This window comes from Crocuta crocuta, unplaced genomic scaffold, assembly GCF_008692635.1.
Source record: "Crocuta crocuta isolate KB4526 unplaced genomic scaffold, BGI_CrCroc_1.0 scaffold16, whole genome shotgun sequence".
Classification (NCBI taxonomy): domain Eukaryota; kingdom Metazoa; phylum Chordata; class Mammalia; order Carnivora; family Hyaenidae; genus Crocuta; species Crocuta crocuta.
Genome location: NW_027531893.1, coordinates 12445889 through 12468504, shown reverse-complemented (window position 1 = coordinate 12468504; position 22616 = coordinate 12445889). Strand labels below are relative to the sequence as shown.

The 22616-nt window shown below is 51.9% G+C and overlaps 2 protein-coding genes across 2 annotated transcripts in view; one reads left to right on the top strand and one right to left on the bottom strand.

Moving 5' to 3' along the window:
- LOC144239194 (BOS complex subunit NOMO1) overlaps positions 1–145 on the bottom strand; it is a 57220-nt gene extending 57075 nt beyond the window's left edge. The window contains exon 1 of the mRNA XM_077773195.1: positions 5–145. Coding sequence (XP_077629321.1) covers positions 5–88 — 84 coding nt within the window. The 5' untranslated portion in view covers positions 89–145. The remainder of the gene's footprint in view (positions 1–4) is intronic.
- Positions 146–2668: 2523 nt separating this feature from the next.
- The window catches only part of ABCC6 (ATP binding cassette subfamily C member 6), a 47698-nt gene continuing 27750 nt past the window's right edge, over positions 2669–22616 (top strand). Inside the window, exons 1-10 of the mRNA XM_077773249.1 lie at positions 2669–2742; positions 4368–4550; positions 6406–6531; positions 6651–6779; positions 10450–10575; positions 11780–11841; positions 14497–14628; positions 18006–18209; positions 19858–20035; positions 21803–21964. Of these exons, the coding sequence (XP_077629375.1) occupies positions 2707–2742; positions 4368–4550; positions 6406–6531; positions 6651–6779; positions 10450–10575; positions 11780–11841; positions 14497–14628; positions 18006–18209; positions 19858–20035; positions 21803–21964 (1338 nt within the window). The 5' untranslated portion in view covers positions 2669–2706. The remainder of the gene's footprint in view (positions 2743–4367; positions 4551–6405; positions 6532–6650; positions 6780–10449; positions 10576–11779; positions 11842–14496; positions 14629–18005; positions 18210–19857; positions 20036–21802; positions 21965–22616) is intronic.

Below are 22616 nucleotides of genomic sequence, written 5' to 3'. Positions count from 1 at the left end.
GCGCCGGCCCCCCGCCACTCAGCAGCAGCACCACAGCGGCGACCGCCACCACCGGCCCCGGCGGCCACAAGCCCCCGCACGCCCGCATGGCCGGGCCTCCGCCGCCCGACCCTTCGCAGGCCTCCCGGTCCCGCCCCTAGCTCCGCGCGGTGCCCGCAGCTTCCTCCTCTGCCCGCCGCTGACAGCCCAGGCCCCGCCCCGCCGCTGCTGCGCGTGCGCGCTCCGGGTCCACGCCCACTTGCCAGACAAACTGACTACAGCGCATGCTCAGCAACTATATCAGCTTATTTGTGCCCTCTGGAGGCATGGAGGACTCCACGCACCGTCTGGCAGGTGCAGTTGCAAGGTGCCTGATTATAGGCACAAATTCCAAAGTTGAATTATACTTCGGAATTCAGTGTCGCTGAAACTGGAAACGACAAGTCCTCCAAATGTTTTTGACACATGTATTTCACAGGTGATATATAATCTCAAAAACCTCTTTAGGAATTTAAGTCAGGGCATTTTTTCCATAACTAATCAGTACTTTTTAAAAAGCAATACATAGGCCATTTAAGGTCAGCATAATGTTAAAAAAACAAAGGGTATTTGAAATTTATTTTAATTCCAGCTCTAATAAAATTTGTGTAGAAACAAACTTGAGAGTTTTCTTCCTGTAAGCAAGGGATGCAAGCAGTTAATTTACTCCAAATTGTCTGTGATTTGAAGCAGGATTTGTCAGAAAACAAGTTCAAATCTCAGCGCGCTGTGTTTTGTTGCAAGATTGTATATAGATTATGACAAAAACTGAACTGAATTTAACTGCATGTCACATCAAAAGAAACAAAAATTGCTTTTCTGACCTGATACTGGAATTCTTCCATTTTTTCCCTGAAAGAGAATCAAGTGCTTTATTTTGATAGTTTTTATATTTTGTTTCTAAATGACCAGGTAAGAGAGAAAATCTCGTACTAGAATATACCATTGTGGCTAAGACTTAAGCAGTATACAACTATGAATCATAGTGAGTTTAAACCATGCAATGGTCAAAACCTTCCTGGTTCCGACAACGGAATGATACATCCCCCAAGGATCTCAATTATGAGCACATCTGATTTCAGTTTCTCACTCGAAATACAGCGGAATTCTCAACTCTGTGGTTATAGAGAGAAACTAGTTAAATAATTATGTCATTTATTGGATCATTTATAACTACAATTGAAACAGATGCCCTTTCTTCTCCTTAGCATGAGTCCCGTTTGTCTTACAAATAAATCCCCAGGAAGCTGAAAGCCACCCATTAGGAAATGGTGGCCCATGGAACCTTCTCACTTTACAGAATGGGAAACTGAGGCTGAGAGAGGGAAAGGAACCTGTTTAGGGCTCTGCATTCAGCCTTGTACTGTTCAGAGGACTGGGTTCTGTCCTTGGCTCACTCAACTGATTTCCTCTGTGTTCTTCCTCAATTCCCCAGAAACTCCCACCTTCCCCACAAATTCATCTTCACAGATACAATAAAATAAACACTAAGACCGTGGCAATGCCTATCAGAGGTAGGGTCACAGGAAGAGAGGCCTCCCCCTAATTTCCAGGAGCCTCCACCAAAAGCACCTCAAATGAGCAGACATAATTTATAAACGTGAATAGCAGACTGCCACACTCAGCTTCAGAACTGAGTTTGTTCTCTGTGTCCCTGCTCTTCCAGAAGACCCAGGCCCGAGGACAGCCGAAGGCATACTGACTTGGGCCCCAGGCCAGGGCTGGGAAACCCCAAAAGAAAGGGACGCCATGCCAGAGGTGGCCTTCAGGAGCTGCAGAGAAGTGACAGGGCAGTGTGGGGAGTGCAGAGAGTATGACTTCTTCCTCCAAACAGAGTACCTATGTTGGTCTGTCTGAAAAGGCTGTCTTTTCATTTCTACCTTGAAAAGAATACATGCTTGTGGCGGAAAGAAAATAGAAAAAGGAAAGGGAAAAGAAAAGAAAAATGAGGATTCTCATGATCACTGCTGGACTACATGTCCATTTTTTAAATCTGTGCGTATATGTTGCATAGAGGATTTCCCAAAAAGAGCTACTGGCTGGGAACACACTGCCTTAAGACCCAGGAGAGGAAGGCAAAGATTTGTCTTCCTTCCCCCCTTTGCCCAATCTAAGCATATTTTTTTTTTTGCGTAAATATTATACCCTGTTTTGTATCATAATCTTGTTTTCATTTAGCATTTAGCAACTATCTTTCCATATTAGGCATCTGAAATGGCACAGAGAACCACCCCTTAGTAACCTATGGATGAAATAACGTTACTAATACTAATAATCGTTGACTTACTGAGCATTTACTGTGTTCCTGGCACGGTGCTAAACTCTTTATGAATAATTTTAATATCTTCCCACTACCCTACAGGGAGACAGTGTCCATCCCCCAAGTTGCGGGCCTCGAGGGTTTCAGCGGGATGCCACCGCGCTTTCTGGGGCTCCGAGATCCCCTCCCCCAAGGCCAGCTCGGGCCGCCCAGAGTGCCCCTTCCAATCACCTGGTCTCATCCCTTCCCGCCCCACCCTTGCCGCGCGGCGGGACCTTGCCCCGGGCCTGGCGATCCTGGAGCTGGAATCCCGGCCAAGCTTGTCAGTCTCCGCCCCTTCCAGGACCCAAAGCGCGGCAAAAGAGGCTGTCCCGGGACAGACAGACAGACCGCGGGGCGGACAGACGGACAGGCACGGGCGGCGCACGATGGCCGCGTCTGCAGAGCCCTGTGTGGGACAGGGGGTAAGTCCCCCACGCCCCATCCCGTCCACTCTCCTTTTCCGGGCTTGGTAGATCTCTGGGGCAGCTCTCTCCGGGGGTGGTACTGGGCAGGGGAGAGACCACCAGATTCCCCCCGGCAGACAAACAGGGAAGGAAGGGCGAGCCCTTTAACCCAGCCTGCCCCAGGAGACCCCAGCACCACACTAATGGGGCCTCCACACCTCCCAGCTGCCGGCGGGCTTTGACCTCTATTTGCATAAAGCTTCAGGGCCCCCACCTCTCCGGCCGACTTCCTCTTTCATCCAGGCTCTTAGCGAAGGACTCTGGGAAAGAGTTTCATGGGATGGGAGCAAGGGTCGCAAACTCCCAGGATTTCAGGGGCCAGGCAGGTAAGGCAGTGTAATAGCTGGTGTTAATTGAGGGCTTACTTTGTGCCCCACATGCTGCTCTGTGTTTTACTGTTATCAACACATTGAATTCAACTTTTAGAGGTAGATTCTTTTTTTTTTTATGCTTATATTTATTCTTTTAAAGTCTTTTTTAATAGTTTATTTATTTTTGAGACAGGGACAGAACATGAGCGGGGGAGGGGCAGAGAGAGAGACACACACACAGAATCCGAAACAGACTCCAGGTTCTGAGCTGCCAGCACAGAACCCTATGCAGGGTTCGAACCAACGAACCAAGAGATCACGACCTGAACCAAGAGATCACGACCTGAGCCGCAGTCGGATGCTTAACTGACTGAGCCACACAGGTGCCCCTAATTTTTATTTTTGAGAGAGAGAGAGACAGAGCATGAGCAGGGAAGGGTCCGATCATGACCTGAGCTGAAGTCAGACACCCAATGGACTGAGCCACCCAGTACCCCAATAGAGGTAGATTCTCTTAACACCACCCCTCCCCTTTGCAGAGAAGGAAATGATCTCATGGTTCATGGGTTCAAGCCCCTAGGCTCAGCGCTGACACCTTGGAGCCAGCTTGGGATTCTCTCTCTCCCCCTCTCTCTCTGCCCCTCCCCGGCTCGTGTGCTCTGTCTCTTTCTCTCTCTCTCTCTCTCTCTCCAAATAAACTTAAAAATACGTAAAATTAAAAAAAAAAAACCCACAAGAATCACAGATCAAGACCCTCTGTAGAACAAGTTTCGGGTCAAACAAGCTTCTTGGGAATTAGCTCTGCCACTTCCTGTATGTGTGTGGGCCTGAAGAAGGCTGTTCCCCTTCTCAGTGCCTCGGTTTCCTGGTCTGTGAAATGGGAGCAATAACACCTTCCTCTTAAAATACAAGGCCTAAGTGACAGTCTGCACCCAGTATTCATCTTGGAACCCAGGTATTCCAGACTCCAGGACCCAGCCGCCTTGGTTCAAATCCCTGCACCACCACTTTCCACCTGGGTGACCATCACCCAAGTTAGGTAACCTTTCTGGGCCTCAGCTTCCTCATATGCAAAATCGGCACGAAAATTGCCTCTACCTCATAGAGTTGATGTTAGCTTTAAAGGGGTTGAGAATTATAAGGTACTCCAGAGAGCGCTTGGCCCATTTTCACATTGATGTTAAGACTCCAAAAGGTCACCTTGCCCCCTGTCAGGCGGATTTGGGACCCCTGCATTGTGTCATCAGAAGGGTGCCTCTGGTGTTCCCTCAGGTCTGGAACTGGACAGAGCCGGAGCCCATTGGCACCCACCTACTGAACGTGTGCTTCCTGAAAACGGCAGGGATCTGGGTACCCCCGATGTACCTCTGGGTCCTTGGCCCCATCTACCTCCTCTACATCCATCGCCATAGCAACGGCTACCTCCGGATGTCCCTGCTCTTCAAGGCCAAACTGGTAACCGCTGCCCCTGGGACACTGTAACCAGACAATGGTTGGGAGGTGTGCGGAGATGGCGGGAGCCTTGGCTGAGACCCCAAACTGGACTTTCCTCCTTTCAAGGAGCACCCAGGGTGGGGACAAGAAGGGGACCTGTTAATCCAGCCGAGCAATACTCCAGAGAGGCTACAGAGGTAAACTCTGTGGAACGAGATGCCCCCGCACAGATTTGGTGATCCTAAAAATGCACGCATCTGCAAACACACACATCCGGACGCTGTGTGCTCCTGGCCAGGGTCACACTTGGGTGAACTGTAAAAAATGTTTTGAACTGTTATGCATTGATTTTTTATGTTTCCCCATTGGCTGTTCTAAAAACCAGTTCTTAATATTGTTGTGTATTTATTTTAGTGTGTTACAAAAACACGGGCATTCCAAGTGTGAGCCTTTCTGCTCATCCATCCCCTTCTCCAAACTTCTACAAGAATGCCCTTCCCATACCACCTTCTAATTTGTGTCCTATTGCCTGGCTCTTCCTTAAAGGGCCAGAGAGTATATATTGGAGGCTTCGAGGGTCCGTGTGACTCCGTGTCGGCTACTCCGCCATTGCAGCAGAAAAGCAGCTGCAGACAACAGTTAATACATAGGCGTGACTGTGTTTCAATAACATTTTCTCGAAAGTCACTGAAATTTAAATTTCATGTGATTTTCACACGTGATGACGTATTATTATTATTTTTTTTTTTTTTGAGTTTTGTTCAATGATTGAAAAATGTCAGAAACCATCCTTGGCTCACAGGTGGTACAAAACAGGCAGCCTGTCAAACACAGCCTACAAACCCAGTAGTGGTTGGAGCCCTGCTTTGGACGGAGTGAGGTGCTCGACGTAGTGTGTGCGACGTGCCCCGGCCTCGTCTTCTCTCCCACCTGTGTGCACCTTCTTTCTCGCTTTCTCTCATTCAAGAGAGAGACCGCCGCATCTTAGAGAAGGGTCTAGAGACATACCAGTCCCAACAGAGTTTCTCCTTGATTTAATAGTAGGGGTCAGGGGCACCTGGGTGGCTTAGTCGGTTGAGCGTCCGACTTCCGCTCAGGTCATGATCTCACAGTTGGTGGGTTCGATCCCTGTGTTGGGCTCTGTGCTGGCAGCTCAGAGCCTGGAGCCTGCTTTCCATTCTGTGTGTCTCTCTCTCTTTGCCCCTCACCCCCTCGTGCTCTATCTCTCTCAAAAATAAACAAACATTAAAAAATAAAAAAAAAAGTAGAGGTCAAAAGAGACTTGAAGAGAGTGTAGCTTTTTCACCTGCTGAGTAAATGTTGTTTCAGGTCACTTTTTAAAAAAAATTTTTAACGTTTATTTATTTTTGAGAGAGAGAGAGACAGAGATGGAGAGACAGAGCGTGAGTGGCAGAAGGGCAGAGAGAGAAGGAGAACAGAATCTGAAGCAGCTCCAGGCCCTGAGCTGTCAGCACAGAGCCAGATGCGGGGCTCAAACCCACAAACTGTGAGATCACGACCTGAACTGAAGTCATACCTTAACCAGCTGAGCCACCCAGGCGCCCCCAGGCCACTCCATCATACCTAAAGCACCTCGCCTGTGCACTCTTGGCTCGCCCCGCCTCACCCCTGCATTCTGGAGACCTCTGGGTTGTCTCGGGTCCCTGTGGCGTATTATTTATAGGACACCTTAGGTCAAGGTGAGTCTGCAGGTAAGGATCCCCTTCCTGCTTTTCCTTCAGCACCGTTCACACTGGCACTGTTCAGTTATGATGCTGGTGCCTTAGTGGTGCCTCATCCAGAGGGCAGGGGGTCCCTGCCTGGCTTGCCCCCGCCTTTCTCTGCCCACCGGCCTTACCTGAGGCCTGTTCCCCAGGCACTCGGGCTCGCCCTCATCATCCTGTGCACCGCCAGCGTGTCTGTGGCTCTCTGGAGAACCCGGCGCGGAACGCCCCAGGCCCCGGAATTCCTCATTCATCCCACCGTGTGGCTGGCCACCACGGTAATGGCAGCCTGCCCGGCTCTCCTGCCCCGGGGGCGGGCGTGGGGCCGAGCGGGGCTCCCTTCTACCCTCCCCGGCGCTCCCCACCTGAAGGGGCCTGTCCTGCGTCTCCTGTCCAGAGCTTTGCCATGTTCCTGGTCCACACGGAGAGGAAGAAGGGGGTCCGGGCATCGGGGCTGCTGTTTGGATACTGGCTGCTCTGCTTTCTCCTGCCGGCGACCAGTGCTGCCCAGCTGGCCTCACAAGGGGTAAGTGGAGGCCTGGGGAAACCGATATGGCAGCTTCAGGCCTTCGGGTCCCCCCCACCCCCCGTCCTTCCTCCTCCCCTTTCCACACACGGCTTATTGTCTACACAGAAAAACACACCACGGTTGCTTAAACTGCAGCGACACACAGGCGCACTCCCTCACCCAGGGGTACGCAGCATCCCCTACGTTTTCCGTGGACACACATCCCCGGGGGCTTACACACTCATGTCACACACTTCACTTGCACAGCAGACAAAACTGCGTGCCCCACCTTTCTTGCATCGCACGACTACCGCCCGAAACGCACCCACACCTGCCGCCACCCGGTGTGTCTGTGCCTTCAAGTGCCCACACGACTCACGCACACACATTGCACATTCCCACACTCCACACCCATTCACACATCCTCCCTCACACCCCCGGCCACAGGAGCACTCTTGGTTCACAACGTCAGGAGCTTCCCTGATGAAATTTGAAAGTAGCCCTATAGGGGCGCCTGGGTGGCTGAGTCGGTTGAGTGTCCGACTTTGGCTCAGGTCATGATCTCACGGTTCGTGGGTTCGAGCCCCGCGTCGGGCTCTGTGCTGACAGCTCAGAGCCTGGAGCCTGTTTCAGATTCTGTGTCTCCCTCTCTCTCTGCCCCTCCCCTGCTCATGCTCTGTCTCTGTTTCAAAAATAAACAAAAAACTATTTTAAAAAATTTTAAGTGGCCCCGTACACAGAGGACAAGGAGAGATGGAGAGAGAGGCAGGGCACCCCACATGGTAGTTGGCAGAGCAAGGGGACTGGTAAGGCTCGACCCGGGCACCGCAGGACGAGTAGATCTCTGCACCTGCCGCCAGGTGCATGTTTCTCTCTCCAGTTTGTGTTCTTGAAAAGGCTCCTAATGTGAGACGAGTGGGTGGAATGTACGTTCCAGGAAAAGGGAAGGCCCTAAGGAGCCTGGAATTACCCCCCTCCACCACCTCCTCCAGAATATACCTGCGCACACTCTTCCTGCATGAGCACGCATCTCCCTCATTCTACCCTCACCCATGCTCCCATCTGTATATAGTACGTATTTTGCATACCCACCAGTGTTTCTTTTTCATTTGATACATAGAGAGTGAGCACTGTGCTGTCAGCACAGAGCCTGAGGTGGGCTCGATCTCAAGACTGTGAGATCATGACCTGAGCCAAAATCAGGAGTCAGGTGCTCAACCCACTGAGCCACCCAGGCATCCCCACTGCCACCCATATTTCTGTTTCCTGTCCTGGGCAGTAGCAATTCCACATTGAGGGACACAATGGATCTGTTTATTCGCAAAGCAAAGAATAGCCCAGACCTCAATTCTTCCCCCTCAGCACNTTCTCATTTTGTAGGATGTTAAACAGCATCCCTGGCCCCCACCCACTAGATGCCAACAGCACACCTCCCCTTACGGTGACCCAGAGTGTCTGCAGACACTGCCAACTGTCCCCTGGGGACAAATTTGCCCCAGTTGGAACCTGCTGGCATAGAAGGCACGCTCAGCCGAGATGCGGGAACCCGCTGCAGTGACCGCACGCCATCGTTTCTCGAACTGAGTGGCTGCTCCATCCTGCTCCCGGAAGGAAAAGGCAGAGACAGACCGTTCTGTCCTCAAGGACAGACTTTGACAAAGTAACCTTCGTAAATGATGGGAAAATGCCACAGGCCGTCCCCTGATTTATGAAAAGCCAGGTTCCCCCAGGGGAACAGACGCAGCTCAGAAATTACAATACTGTGACCACGCAGGCTCTGAAGCCCCGGCCACGTGCCAGGCCCTGCAAAGGCACCGTATATCATGTCTTCGTTGGATTCTTACAAGAGTGTGCTCTGGCAGATTCTCATGGTCCCGTTTTAAAGACAAGGAAACCAGGGCTAAGAGAAATGAGTGGCCTCCTCAAGGTCACACAGCCGAGGAGCACAGAGCCCGAGTCCACCTCCCCCAAATTCAGAGCAGATGTCCCGAGGGAAACAGTGGTAAAAATGGCAGAATAGGGAAGGTGGGCCATGATGTAGTTGGAGTATCAAGTTGTCTAATTCCTACAAAAAAACAAAAATAAAAACAAAAGAGCATAGACATCCAGTAGAGGAATTGCCGTTTGAAACTAGGGCTCTTGTTTTAGGCCACAAAGACTCAACTCACACTAGCTTAAGGGGGAAAAAAAGTCCAGAGGAGTTTATCAGTTCCTAGATGGGGGCTCTCCTGGGCATGGCTGGTCCAGGTGTTCAGATGACACCACCAGATAGATGTCCATCTCTTTCTGTCTCTCAGCTCCGCCCTGTTAGCTTCATTCAACAGCGGAGTGGCAGGAGGAGCCAGCAGTTGCTTTAGACCTGTGGTCCCACCGCAGCAACCCCAGTGGAAGATCTCCCGAAGGTTCTGGCTCTCACTGGCCCAGTGTGGGTCGTAGGTCCATTCCTTTGTTTTTAAAAATTTTTTTTTTAATGTTTTATTTATTTTTGAGAGAGAGAGAGAGAGACAGCGTGAGCAGGGGAGGGCCAGAGAGAGAGGGAGGCACAGAATCTGAAACAGGCTTCAGGCTCTGAGCTGTCAGCACAGAGCCCGATGCGAGGCTTGAACTCACAAACCGTGAGATCATGACCTGAACCGAGGTCGGACGCTTAACCGACTGAGCCACCCAGGCGCCCCTGGTCCATTCCTAACACGATCCCAGTAGCCAGGGGACTGGAACATACTGGTCAGACCTCAGTCACCGGCCCCCCGCCTGGAGGGAGTCACTTCTGCGGAAACCACATACCCGAGCGTGGGAAAAGTAGTTGAGGGGCTCTGACCAGAGGGGCAGCGGAAGCAAAAGCAGTCATGGTGTGGTGGCAGAAGTTCATGATTTGGATCAAATCATCTGTGTGCCCTTGAGCAACCTGCTGTCGCTTCTGTGAACTTGGTTTCCACATGAGTAAAACAGAGCAGCTAAACCCCAACTAGGGTCAGAGTGGGGAGGGACCTGATGCCCAAAAAGACTCCCGCATAGGCACAAGGTGGAGGAAATGCTTGATAAATCCAGTTCCCTGCTTTTTTATTTAAGTTTATTTATTTATTTTGAGTTGCACATGCATGCAACTGGGGGAGGGGCAGAGAGAGGAGAGAGAAAATCCCAAGCAGACCCTGCGCCATGAGCTTGAGCCTGACGCAAGCCCGACGGGAGACTCGATCTCACAACGGTGAGATCATGACCTGAGCTAAAACTGAGAGTCCAACGCTTAACCGACTGAGCCGCCCAGGCACCCCAGTTCCCTTAAACCAGAAAACACTGGCCATGGGGAAGCAGAATGGGATATTGGGGTGGAGGCTGCAGTAGAGGAAAGGCTTTCCTCTGCGGCACAAGGAGAAAGGAAAAGTATCCTCCCTGCCCACATTGCAGGGGCGGTGGCCGACTGTCACCTGCCTAAGGGGAAACACCTGGCACCCCATTTGTGCAGACAATGGAGTGTTCCTAAATCGGGTCACCAGGAATGCCGGGGGCACTGGTTTTCAAACCCTGTGGCCCTGCTCCCTGCCTGCGCACTGCTCGTAGCCTCAGAAATCTTGCTCAGCCTTGACCTGCCTCCCCTTAGACGCCCCCTGCCCGGCCTCTGCTCCCCACAGGCCTCCGCGGCGGCCTTGAGCATGCAGACTCAGTGGGACTTCTGCCTTCTCGCCCACAGGGCTTCCAGAGTGACCCCTTCTACCACCTGTCGACCTACCTGTGCTTGTCCCTGGTGCTGGTACAGGTGGTGCTTTCCTGCCTCGTCGATCAACCCCCCTTCTTCCCTAAAGACCCTCCGCAGTCGGTAAGGTGCCGCGTCTGCAACCCAGGGACCTCTCGTCTCTGTCGCACTTCTGGGCTCCGTGTCCCCGCGGGACAGAAAGGAGCTAAACTAGGGCACAAGCCTTTCATCATGGTTTAATCGTTCTTTCCTTCAGCAAAATGTGTGTTGTATATCTATGCCCTGGGTTGGCCGACTTTTTCTGATCAGAGCAAGGCAGAAAATATTTTCAGCTTTGTGGGTCATATGGTGTCTGTGGCATCAATTCAATGCTGCTGCTGCTGCTCACGGATAGTATGTCGAAGGAGCGTGGCTGTATTCCGGTAAAATTTTATTTGCAGAGACAGGCGCTGTGCCGGATCTGGCCCGGGGGCTGCAGTCTACCAGGCCCTGCGCTGTGTCCCAGCTAGGTGCTGAGGATCTATGGCAAACAGGCAGATGTAGTCCCTGTCCGCATGCAGCTAACAGCTAAGTAGAGGGACCAGACATTAATCACATAACTGCACAAGCACGTGGAAAATTACATTTGGGGCAAGTGCCCCGCAGGAGAAATTCGTGGTCTGTGAGAGTTTACAACAGGGAGCACTGAACTAGCCTGAGAAATCAGGAAAGAATTATTTGAGGAAGAGACCACTGAGGAAAGATCACCTAAAAAAAAAAAGTGCTCAGCTACATGAGTAATCAAGTGAAAACTATAGTAGAACTTTTTAATTCTATGAGAATGGAAGAAAACATTAAAAATTGATAATAAGCTGTAATGGCAAAGATGTAGTGAAATAAGCAGTCTCACACTCCATTGGTCAAAGGTGAAGATGTCTGCAGTTTTTCTGGAACAGCCAGTAACATGTCAGGATGGATCCCTCCGCACCTCCTTGCCATATTCACTGAGGATGTTGTCGAGAATGTTACTGTCTGTGTCATGCAGGCCCCGTTATTTGACAGCTTCTTAGTCTCGGGGTTAGCAGTAGTTGTTCGTCTGGGCAGCCGTTAGTTCTTACCTCGTGGTCACTGTCAGATTTGTGGCACAATCCCTTTTTGCCTTGCCTGCTAGGAAGCACCTCCGCCATGTGTTCACCTCCGACAAGCAGGCAGGACGTGTGAATGTGCACTTGCAGTGCTAAGCTCACGGTCTGTTCATCCTGTCTTCCTGCCCTGGTTCCCTTGTCTTTTCCTGGCCATGAGATGTGAGACTTGTGGCTTCCCTTGACCCCATCTCTTGTCTTTACAGAATCCATGTCCGGAGGCTGGAGCTTCCTTCCCCTCCAAGGCCATGTTCTGGTGGATTTCTGGGTAAGTAAAGTAGCGGGGAAGGGGCCGCGGTGGTGTCCTCACCACCTGCACGTGCTGCCGTATTCGTCACTACTGCTCTTCCCCTGGGACATTTCCTCTCAGGCCTTCCCAGGTCAGCCAGGCTGCCTTCCTCCCCAGCCTCAGTGTTTCTCTGTCAGATCCCAGTGTGTCTAGTGTTCACACCCCAGTGTCTCACTCACTGGAGCGAGATCTGGGTTTGAGTCCTGGCTTTCCCTCTTAGCTGGCCCATATCACAAACATTCAGGGTCTGTTTTCCCCTCTGTAAAAGGGGAACAGCTCTACCTTCGCTAAATGCAATTTGCTTAGTGCTTGTACACAGCAGGTGCTCAACAAAATCAGATCTATTACTTGGCTGCATTCATTCCACCGGCATCTAATATGCACCTGCTATGTGCTAAGCACTGGGAGTGAGGAGATTAAAGACCACATCTTTTAGGGGCGCCAGGCTGGCTCAGTCAGCTAAGCGTCCGACTTCAGCTCAGGTCATGATCTCGCGGTTCGTGGGTTCAAGCCCCGCGTCGGGCTCTGTGCTGACAGCTTAGGGCCTGGAGCCTGCTTTGGATTCTGTGTCTCCCTCTCTCTCTTTGACCCTCCCCTGCTCACGCTGCTTCCCTCTCTCTCTCAGAAATAAATCATTAAAAAAAAAAAAAAAACATCTTTTACTCACCCAGAGGCTCCCAGAGATGGAGAAGACAGATGCTTCTCTAGGGCCAGCACACCAGGCACTGAGGATGCCGTGTCCCCTCCAGGCCACACTGCAGTCAGATCTTGGTAGCACCTGGCTTTGAATCCTGGCCTCGCCATTTCCTGGCTGTGTGACCCTGGGGAAGCTGCTTAACCTCTCTGCGTCTCAGTCCCCGCCCCTGTAAAACGAGGATAATAATAGCATCTACCTTATAGGGGTGTGAGGATTAAATGAAATAAGGCATGGGAAGCACTGAGCACAGGGTGTAGCCCATAATGAGCATTATACAAAGTGGATGGTGAATACATAACGACTAGGATGCCCTGGGGGAGGCACTGGTTGGAAGTGCATACAATTTAGCTAAACAGCTCTAGAGAGGACCTAGCTCTCTGTTTCCCAAACACAGGCATTTATGGATCATTCTTCAAGCTCTTTGCCTTAATTGAGGTATTATTTTCCTTTCTTTACTTAATGGTTTTTTCTTTGTTTTTTTTCTATTTTTGAACTCATTTTTCTTTGTTTTAACTTTTTAAAAAAGTTTACTTTAAGAGAGAGAGAGAAGGGAGGAGAGAGAATGAGCAGGGAGGGCGCAGAGAGAGAGGCTGACAGAGGATCAGAAGCAGGCTCTATGCTGACAGCACAGAGACCGATGCAGGGCTTGAACCCATGAACTGTGAAATCATGACCCAAATCTAAATCAGATGTCCAACTGACTGAGCCACCCAGGCGCCCCTGAGGGTTTTTTTTCCCCTCTTTAAACCAACTCACTTTTTCTACTTTTCTACTTTTTCTACAAACTTTTTGAAAAGGAAACTTTCTATCACTGCCAAGTTGGAAAAAAAAAAATCTATTAAATCACTTGCCACATAGATCTCCTCCTCCCTAAATTTCACTGAAAACCAAGTCGTGTTAATAATTTCTAGGCCAGAACTAGATTGGCTCTGCAATAAAAAAAAATACTTGGAAAGTCTCAGAGGGGAGCTTAGGAGCAGTAGCAAACATGACCATCTCCTTGGTGTTATTAGAAAGATCACATACCTGAGGAGTAATGGACCACACTCCCACCATGGAGTCTGCAGTAATTAATCGTGTGTGTGTGTGTGTGTGTGTGTGTGTGTGCATGCGCGCGCTGGTTCACAAGCTGCCCCCATACCTGGAAGGCAAGGAGAGACCGAAGACAGAATAGACCAGGCCATTGCCATTGGTCTTTTGCCCTGTGTCAGGCGGTGAGGATATAGAAGAGGAGAATAAAGGCAGGTCCATCCAATGGAGGAGAAAGTCACTCAATAAATAATCATATCAAAAAAGTAAATCATAATGACAACAAGCATTTTAAAGAAAAGTTCAGGAAAAGAATCTATAATGGGAAAATCTGTCTGGACTGAAGGGCCATCAGGTGGGTGTCTAAAGAAATCACGTCTAAGCCCACAGGTGAAGGCTAAGTAAGTGGCCAGGTGAAGAGTGGCAGGAAATAGGTTCTAAGCAGAGCAACACACATGTGCAAAGGTCCTGAGGCCAGGTGGCTGGAGAGGTGCATAAGGAGAGGAGTGGGGGCACTTAAAGCTGAGGGTGGAGCTCAGGTTCCCAACTCTGGACTTCTGACTCCTGGAGAGGTTTATTTCCCTCGCCACGCAGGTTGTCCGTCGGTTAAGTCACTTAATCTCTCTGAACCTCCATTTTCCCCCCTCATCTGTAAAATGGGCCAATAGTTATCACCATATGATCTCATGTGAGATTTAATGAGATAATCTTTGTAAACTGGGAAGTGCCCCACAAATGTTGGGTGTGCTTGGCCTATGAAACTGCTTTCATTTTCCTGGGGGTCTAGCAGAGGAAAAGTGACTTACGCAGGGTCACACAGCTACCAGGCCAGGACCCTGGGGTGGGGGTGGGGGTGGGGTTGCGGAGAATGGCAGGAGGAGCTTGTGCTGATGACCCTCTTTTTACAGGCTGGTCTGGAGGGGCTACAGGAGGCCTTTGGAGCCAAAAGACCTCTGGTCACTCGGGCGAGAAAACTCCTCAGAAGCACTTGTTTCCCAGCTCGAGAGGGAATGGACGAGGAACCGCAGTGCGGCCCAGCGGTGAGTGTGTGAGAATCGGGAGCCCGGCCCGGCGCTTGGTCAGCAGAGCTCATCATTTGGCCCGAGCACCACCGCAGACCCTGCTCTGGGCTCCACTGCCGCAGTCCCGTTTCCCAGCGGCTCCCACTGAGCATCACCTGACCAGGCCCAGGGGCATTTCCTCCCAGAGTGCTTTGCAGGCTCCAGGACAGCATGGGTGCCTCCGAGAGAAGCGGCAGGCAGGAAACAGATCGGGAGGGGGCTTGGTGGTGGGGTCCACGACGTGCAGCCAGCTACTCACTGTCTAACCAAGGGAGTCATTCCCTGGGCCTCGGTCCTCTTTCGTCTGTTCAGTGAAGATGCCCTTAGCTTGTGGGGATGGGAAAAAAAGATTTGTAGAGGGGGAGCCTGGGGGGCTCTGTCGGTTAAGCATCCAACTTCAGCTCAGGTCATGATCTCACGGATCGTAGGTTCGAGCCCCGCGTCGGGCTCTGTGCTGACTGCCAGCTCAGAGCCTGGAGCCTATGTCAGATTCTGTGTCTCCCTCTCTCTCTGCCCCTCCCCTGCTCACATTGTCTCTCTCTCTCGAAAATAAGTAAACATAGTTGGGTTTGTTTGTTTGTTTGTTTGTTTTTTAAAAGGTCCTAGAGGTCTTTCCACTCTCTTCCAGCTGTGACCTCCCCTGGGGGGGCCTGAGAACATGGAGCCAGGATAGAAACATTCTCCATGACAGTTTAAAAAGCCATAGCAATTGACAGACAGAGAGGAGGTAGGCAGGGCCATACAAAGGTCTCCCTGAGTGATTTTCTGAGTTGACTGATGACACACAGAAAGAACTTTGGTTTTATTCCTGAAGTATTTTGCAATTTGGGGGGGAAGGGTGAGGACGCCATCCCGAGAGGTCAGGAGCCAGCCACTCGCAGACCAGATCAGGTTCCCTGGGTGTGTGGTCTGCATGTTGTTTGGGGTTTTTTGTTTCTTTTTGTTGTTGTTTTGTTTTGTTTCTTTGTATGTGAAACATTGGAGATTTCATATAAAAATCTGGAATTCTGGTCTGTTTTAAAGGAGACGAGCAGAGCCAGGTCACGTCCCCTGTGTGGTGGCAGGGGAGTGGATCTGGGCAGCAGGGGCCCCCGTGGCATTGGTGGCCACAGTCTGTTCCACTCCCTTTTGTCTTCCCTCGCTTGGACCTGGACACTCACTCACCCACCCCCACCCCCGCCCCTCCCCGTGGTCATTTGCACGCCCTGCACTAAATGGCCTCCAGTCCAGAGACCTAACTTGGAGCGTGAGGCCCGCTGGAAATGAGGAGCCTGGCTACAGCGCCTGCACGCAGGACCCACTGATGCAGAATTCTGAGGTGCGCAACCAGAACAGGACGGAGCAAAACATCCGGCTGCAAAGAGGCCTTCATAGGCATCTCCTGGCCACCCCTTTTACAGATGGAAACACTGAGGCTCAGGGGAAAGGGGACAGAGCAGGCATTTGAATCGCAGGCTCCTGGCTCCAAGGCAGGTTCTGTCCATCAAACCAGAGTGCCTGTCTTCCTGCCTCCCTCCCTCCCCTCCTTCCTTCCCCCCTCCCTCCATCTTTCCATCCTTCCTTCCTTCCACAAACCTTTACAACTTTATGCACCAGGCACTCCTGTCAGGCCCTTTACACACATCACACATCTGTTTGTTTCCATTCATTTGGCAAGTATTTATCGAGTGCCTACTACATTCAGGAGCGGAATATGGGGGGAAGTCCCGGCGAAGCCTGCCCCCTGGAGCGCTGACGAGATCAGTACATAACGGTGATATGGGGGAGAGTGAGCATGGCTTTGCAGGCCATGAATTACTCAATGGGCTCTGATGGGGAGGGGTGGCCAGGTGACGAGAAGGTGACATCTCTTCAGCATCGGAGACCCAAATGCCAAAATGTTTGTGAGGAGCAAGCCATGCCCAGCTGAGCGACAGACCCTTCAGAGATGCCAAATCAAACATGCCAGACCACGGTCAAGGGGCAAGGCCTTGGCTTGTTAGCAAAGGTCTGGCCACCAATGTTCACCAAGGTTGTTTTTTTCCCCCTTCATTCCAAAAATTTTTGTGAGGGAGGCTCACAAAGAGGTACTATGTGAACCACGAATCGAGATCCGGTCTCAGAGCCCTGCTCTGTCCTCACTGTGTGACCTTGAGCAGCTGTCACCACCTTTCAGAGCCTCAATCTTCTCCTAGGGAAAATGGGAGCCCACGATGCCCACCAGGCAGGGAAGTCAAGAAAAATCAACAAACTGGTGTGTGCACAGGGCTGATCCCAGGGCCTGGCCCCAGCTCCCGGCTCTGTAAACAGGCTGCAATTACTGATAAAGCCAGAGGTTGTCAGAGCTGGAAGAAACTCAAAGAGTGCGACCAGCCCCATCCTTGCACATGTGAGGACACAGAGGCACAGAGAAGGCAGTTGTCTGCCCAAGGCCACACAGCACCCAGACTGTCAGCAGCTGAGGACCTGTCTGGCTGGCTCTCCCACTCCCCACCTTCCCTCTGGCTTCTGTCTGAGGTTTCATCCAGACCAGGAATGCTGGGCCCATGGACATCAGCTGTGATTCTAAACTGGTCCTAGACCAGCTCTAAACCACCTAAGGGCTAGCCAGGCGTGCACGGGAAAAGGGGAGCTGCTTTCATGGCTCACAGAATGCCTGGGCTCTAAAGGCAAGGAGCTGGGATCAAATCCCAGGTCTTCAACTTCTCAGCCATGTGGCCTTGGACAAGTTCATTCTAAACCTTCATTTCCCCATCTGTGAAGTGGGGTTAACACCTAGCTTGCCAGCGTCTCCAGAGGACTGAGGAGTGCCTGGCACATAGTAGGTGCTCAGTGTGTGTGCCTTCCCATCACCACCCGTAACGCCTTACGGCTGCCCTCCTGCCCTGCCCCGCCCCTGCCCCGTTGTCTCATAGAGGGGTCCTCTGGGGGACAAAAAACAGCTGAGGGAGCAAGGCGGGATGCCTGTCCGCTCATCCCCCTGGCTGGGAAAACGGTCCCGTAGCGCCTGGTCCTTCCGGAGGCTCCTCTGCCCCCTCTGGGAAGATGTAAACGGACCATCTCGGTCCGTTCAGGCGCCTGTAACAAGATACTGGAGGCTGAGTGGCTTCCAAACCACAGTCAGTCAGTTCTCACAGTGCTGGAGGCTGGGCACTCCAGGACCAGAGCCCCCACAGGTTCTGTCTCCCGGTTCCCGGTGGCCGTGTCTCCCCGGTGTTCTCACGTGGGGACAGGAGGGAGCCGTCTGCCCTACCCCCGAGACCGCCTCACCTCCCCCAAAATACCATCACCCTGGGGGTTAGATTTCAACATGANGACCGGAAACAAATATTCAGTCCCTGGCAATGACCCAGAGCCATTTTCTCCTCTCCCTTAAGGCACGCCAAGGCGAGAGCAGCTAAAAAGAAAGACAGGTGTGGCGGGGAGGCCCCGGAGGTGGAGGTCCTCCTGCAGCCAGAAGGGAGCCAGAGGGGCCCGCTGCTGAGGGCCATGTGGCAGATGTTCCGTTCCTCCTTCCTCCTGGGGACCCTCTGCATCATCATCTCTGATGTCTTCAGGTTTGCTGTCCCCAAACTCCTCAGGTGGGTCCAGGCCTTGGGTGCCTTGCTAAGGCTGGCGGTCCCTTCCTTAATGGGAAGTTCTAGAGTCGGCGGGCATCAGCTCTCTTTCTTCCTCTGCCTAGTCCTCTGGAGTGCCCAGGCCACCGGAGAGTGGGTGAAAAGGGTACTGAGGAAGGGAAACAATACTGAGAAAGCGACTAACCTCAGGGAGAGAAGATGAATGAATTCTACTCTGACTGTATCAGTCAGCTTTTGCTGTGTAACAAAACAACCCAAAAGCGAGGGGCTTCCAACCACTTCTTTAGCTCGTGGTAATGCGGGTCAGCAGTTTGGGCTGTGCTCGGCTGGCAGTTCTTCTTCCCTCAGTCGGGTTCACCCACCTGTCTGCGGCCAGCGGTGTGTGAAGCTGGCTGGGGTCTGGCAGGGCTGAGAAGGTCTCAGCTGGGACAGCTTGTCTCTGCTCCATGTGGCCCACGGTGCTAGCTCCGGCTCGTTCACGCGGCCGCTTGGCAGGGCTCGAAGACACAGAGCAAAAGGGCCATCTTCTCCCGAGGCCTCGAGCTTGGAGCTGGCACAGTTTTCCCTCCACTGAGTTTTCTGGGCCAAAGCTGGTTGTACGGCCAGCCCCGATTCAGGGGATGGTGTATACATTTGCTGCGGATACCATAACCAAGTATTACAGGCTTAGACAGCAGAAGTTCATTTCCTCACAGTTCTGGAGGCTGGAGGTCCAAGATCAAGACCGATGTTATCTGAGGCCTCTCTCGGACGTGCTGTGCCCTCACATCGTCTTTCCCGTGTGTGTGTGTGGTGTCTGTAGTATCTCCCTGTGTGTGTAGACTTGCTCTTAGGAGGACACCAGTCAAATGGGATTAGGGTTCCACCCTGATGGCCTTATTTTAACTAAATCTCCCCTCGAAAGGCCCAATCTCCAAATACAGGTGCATTCTAAAGTACTGGGAATTGGGATTTAACATAGAGATTTTGTGGGGACACAGTTCAGCCCATAACAGGTGGAGATAAAATACTCCCCTCTAGGTCAAAGGAGCAGCCATCACGCTGAAAATGGGTATGGAGGGGGGCGCCTGGGTGGCTCAGCCGGTAAAGCGTCTGACTTCTGATCTCAACACAGGTCACGATCTCACAGTTCGTGGGATCGAGCCCGGCGTCGAGCTCTGTGCTGAAAGAGTAGAGCCTGCCTGGGATTTTCTCTCTCTCTGCCCCTTCCTTGCTCATGTGCTTGTACTCTCATTCTCTTTCTCTCTCAAAATAAACTTAAAAAAAAAAAAAGAGGGGCGCCTGGGTGGCTCAGTCGGTTAAGCATCTGACTTTGGCTCAGGTCATGATCTCATGGTTTGTGGGTTCGAGCCCCACATTGGGCTCTGTGCTGACAGCTCAGAGCCTGGAGCCTGTCTTCAGATTCTGTATCTCCCTCTCCCTCTGACCCTCCCCTGCTCATGCCGTCTCTCTCTCTCTCTCTCAAAAAATAAATAAATATTGTTTTTAATTAAAAAAAAAATAAAATGAGTGTGGACGGTAGGAGAAGTAACTTGCATTTTGGCAAACATATCAACCACACTGTCTGACCCTGCACACCTTGCCAGGCTCAGGCAAAAGTAACAGCCACGGCTGCCTTCTCTTACCACTTGGACGCTCCCTCTCTCAACAGCCTCTTCCTAGAGTTTATTGGGAATCCCACGACCCCGGCCTGGAAGGGGTATCTCCTCACGGTGCTGATGTTCCTCTCTGCCTTCCTGCAAACAGTATGGGAGCAGCAGTACATGTACAGACTCAAGGTGCTGCAGATGAGGCTGCGAACGGCCATCACTGGCCTGGTGTACAGGAAGGTGAGCTCTGGGTGAGAGGTGTGGGTCTTTCCCATCTCTCCATTTCTTCTCAATTTATATTAAACATTCTAGCCCAGAAGGGTCACATCATATCATCTGCGCCTGAAAATGCCCTCATTCATTACTTTGCTCATTTGTAGCCACTCTCACCTTCTTGGTTATTTTCATAAGACCTTGAGTGATCCGACCCGGGGACCTCTCCAACTCCATAACAACACACACCTGCTCTCTTGCTCAGCCCACTCCAGCCACAAACATACCAGACAACCTTCTACCTCAGGGCCCTTGCACTTGCTGTTCCTCCTACCTGGATACCGTTTCCATTTCTTTTCATGTACCCACCCTCCACTCATCCCCCATGAGGGTAAAGAGCTAATCTTGGGGCTGTGTGGAAACCAGATGGAGGTGGACTGTCAGCTACATCATCAGGCAACACTGCTTGTGGTAATAATGACCCCTGACCCTTGGTAAGTTCATCTGGGCTGAGAGTTCCATCAGTGGAGCAGGAGTACCTGATGGGAAGCCATAGCCTTGAGCTTCTTTTGGTGCAGGGGCTCTTGTCTACTCAGTCCTTCCTGGCTCACTCCCCTACCCCCTTACTTCTTCCCTCACCCACTCAGCAGAGACCATGACAAATAGAACTTAGCACTCATACAAGCTGGAAGGGGTCCACTGTGACCCCAGGGCCGGGACACATCTGGGGCTGCCAGAGAACCAGGTTGGTGTGTGGGGGGCACATGCCTTCAGGGACTGATCTAACACCCTGTCTAGCTCATGCCTCGCCTTGGTCACTGTGGATTCCAAACTTGGCCTAGTCCTTTATAAGGCCCTTCAGCTTTGCATAAGTTGGTCAACTTCTCTGTGCCTCAGTTTCCTTGGCTGTAAAATGGGGTTAGCCATTCTGCATTTCATTGATTCTAGTCTCACTTTTTTTAAAAAAATTTTTTAAATGTTTTATTTATTTCTGAGAGAGAGAGAGAGAGAGACAGCATGAGCAGGGGAGGATCAGAGAGAGAGGGAGATACAGAATCTGAAGCAGGCTCCAGGCTCTGAGCTGGCTGTCAGCACAGAGCCCGACGCAGGGCTCGAACCCACGAACTGTGAGATCATGACCTGAGCCGAAGTTGGACATTTAACCGACTGAGCCACCCAGGTGCCCCAAGTCTCACTTTTTTCTTAACCCTTCTGAAATCAAGACATATATCATGTGTCTTAATTTAATTGTACCTATTTTTTTTTTCCTTAGTGACACAAAAGCAGAATGTTCCATCCATAGCACTGTGGGTTGAATGAAATGTGGCAGTGCCTACCCCATCTCGGGGTGGGATGGGCCCCACCACAGAAAACGATGACCCTGCTCATTTCGTGCAGTGCCTGGGACACAGCTGGCACTCAGCAGATGACCACCCTTGTCATCGTAAACCCACGGGTTTTACACACCATGCTACTCACTTATCATAGCAGTGCTTTAGGGGTTTCAGAGCATTTTCTCTTTTGTCATCTCTCCAAATTCTCACAACGGCCCTGGGAGGTTGGCCTAGGAGACTTACTAGCCCACTTTACAGATGAGTGAACTGAGGCTGGATAGCAAGGAGACCCGTCTCTGCCAGCAAGGGCAGGCCAGCTTAGACCCCAGACCTCCCAGGTAGCTGTGCTCTAGCTCTGCCGGTGCTTTGGGCCTCCCTGCCTCGTGCGCCTCCCTGCCTTCGCCCCCCACCCATCCCGCCCTTCCCTCTGGCTCGGGTCTCAGCCCTCTGCCCCACCCAGGTCCTGGTCCTGTCCAGCGCCTCCAGAAAAGCCAGCGCAGTGGGCGACGTGGTCAACCTGGTGTCCGTGGATGTGCAGCGGCTGACCGAGAGCATCATCTACCTCAACGGGCTGTGGCTGCCAGCCATCTGGATCGCCATCTGCTTTGTCTACCTCTGGCAGGTGTGCCATAGGTCACAGGCCCTCGGCAGGTGCATCAGGGGCATATCGACTGCGGGCGAGCGTGAACACTCCCCAGTACCATCCAGTGGGTGTCATCTCGGCTTCTGTACATCTACCCCCACCGCCCCACCCCTGCCCTATGGGGCACGGGGCCAGGGCCCTTTCTGACCCGCTGCCTTGTAGCCAGGACCCCGCAGGCAGTGGGCACACATCAGGCACTTCAAACATTACCTGACACGCAGTACAGAGATATTAGTTGCTGTTGTTAGGAAGGGAGAGGGGGACAAAGGACACCTGGGAAAATGCAGAGCAGGCAGACCTCTGACCCAAGCAAATCTGCAGAGGACCCCCCCATCACCTTCCTGGCCGCTCGGTGGACGGCCCCTAACATCAGAAGGTCGCGCTGAAATCCTGCGTAAGGGGAGAGCGGACATTGAAGTTGCCACACTTAGCATCTGTAGCACTTCTTTCCAAATGATACTATTTTTGCCAGCGAACTTCTGACCTTCCCTTCACCTGTCTTTTGAGTATTTTCCCAACGCTGGCCAAGGGCAGGCGTTTGCCTTCTGGGCACTTCTCCCACTTGGCCACTGGGTGGCGTGATTGCTGCGTAAATGAAACCAACTGGCTTGCTCTGTCTTCAAGATTACAA